The sequence below is a fragment of the Phytophthora parasitica genome (genome assembly GCF_000247585.1).
Source record: "Phytophthora parasitica INRA-310 unplaced genomic scaffold supercont2.402, whole genome shotgun sequence".
Taxonomy (NCBI): Eukaryota; Oomycota; class Peronosporomycetes; order Peronosporales; family Peronosporaceae; genus Phytophthora; species Phytophthora nicotianae.
In genome coordinates this window covers 3,633-4,944 of record NW_008649388.1, presented here as the reverse complement: position 1 = coordinate 4,944, position 1,312 = coordinate 3,633, and the positions used below count along the sequence as shown (strand labels likewise).

The 1,312-nt window shown below is 51.1% G+C and overlaps 1 protein-coding gene across 1 annotated transcript; it reads left to right on the top strand.

Annotated features, from left to right (window-relative positions):
* Positions 1-304: 304 nt before the first annotated feature.
* PPTG_20263 (hypothetical protein) lies at positions 305-1,272 on the top strand (the record flags this gene model as incomplete). Its single annotated transcript, XM_008918967.1, has 2 exons — positions 305-793; positions 870-1,272. Coding segments are annotated over 2 exons (891 nt in total), but the record flags the coding sequence as incomplete, so codon positions are not given.
* Positions 1,273-1,312: the final 40 nt, after the last annotated feature.

Below are 1,312 nucleotides of genomic sequence, written 5' to 3'. Positions count from 1 at the left end.
CAGATTCAACGTTAATTAAAAACGCAAGCACCAATAATAAATGCTAGGCCTCAAAGGCAGTTCCAGTGTGTGGCCCTCATACTCGTCTCCAGTTTGCCAGAAACTCACTACGGCGTAAACCTCGGTCGACAGCAGTACTGGTACCAACAATATAAAAACACGAGCCGTCATTGTGCGGGACAGTATTAGGAGACACGTCTCACCGATCTCGTTTATCGATCTTGAGCTTGTCCCTTCGATGGAATGGCCACTCTCCCCCACTTCACTTTGCATTTTCCTTCTCCCCGGACACCTCCCAACCAGCATGAAGTTTTTCTCCTCCGTCTTTGCCGTTTCTCTGCTGGTGACGAGCGCTCTCACGATCGACGCTGGAACCACTACTCAAGTGTCGGCCAACCGTGATACGGGTTTCTCCCAAACCGGCGAGCGTTCCAGCACGAACGGCAAGCATGGTGTTCCCTTGATCAAGAGTGGATTTAGTCACGCGGAATCGAGCGGCACCGATACCTCGCAGAGCAACCCCGGCCAGACCAACCCTGACCAAAACAACCCCGGTCAGTATACGCCGGATCAAAATGCTACGAGCTCAGACGGATCGCAGGAGCAAACCCCGCCGGTCCTCAAGGGCGATTGCATTCTCACTGGAGTTTACATCAACAACACCGATGTGTCGGAATGCCGCAGCATCCTTGTCGACTCGTTACAAGTGCCTGCAGGCGTGATGCTGAATTTGACCAACCTGCATAACAATACGAGGATCTCATTCCATGGTACCACCACCTTCGGAAAAATGGTAAGATTCCCAACTTACATCAACTTTCTGCTGTCTAACAACCACTGCATTTCAATGTTCCACTTGTTTCTTGTAGCTATGGGCTGGTCCGCTGGTTGAGCTTCAAGGAAACAATCTTACTGTCACTGGCCCCGGTACGCTTGACGGACAAGGTGCATGGTACTGGGCTCAAGCCCGGAACCTTACCAAACCACGCTGGCTTTTCAAGATGTACAAGGTTGCCGACTCCACTATATCGGGATTGAACGTTTTGAACATGCCTTTCCACGCCTTCGCTGTCGATAGCTGCAACTACACGACCATCACCGGAGTCACTGTTAATTCCAGTGCTGGTAACGGAGTCGCGAAGAACACAGATGGATTCGATCTCGACAAAAACGACCACGTTACGATCACCAAGAATCGTATTTTCGGCCAAGATGACTGCCTTGCGATGCAGTCGAGCACCAATATCGTGTTCAGTGACAACTACTGCTGCGGTACACACGGTATCTCTATCGGTTCTCTTGGTGGCCCTGA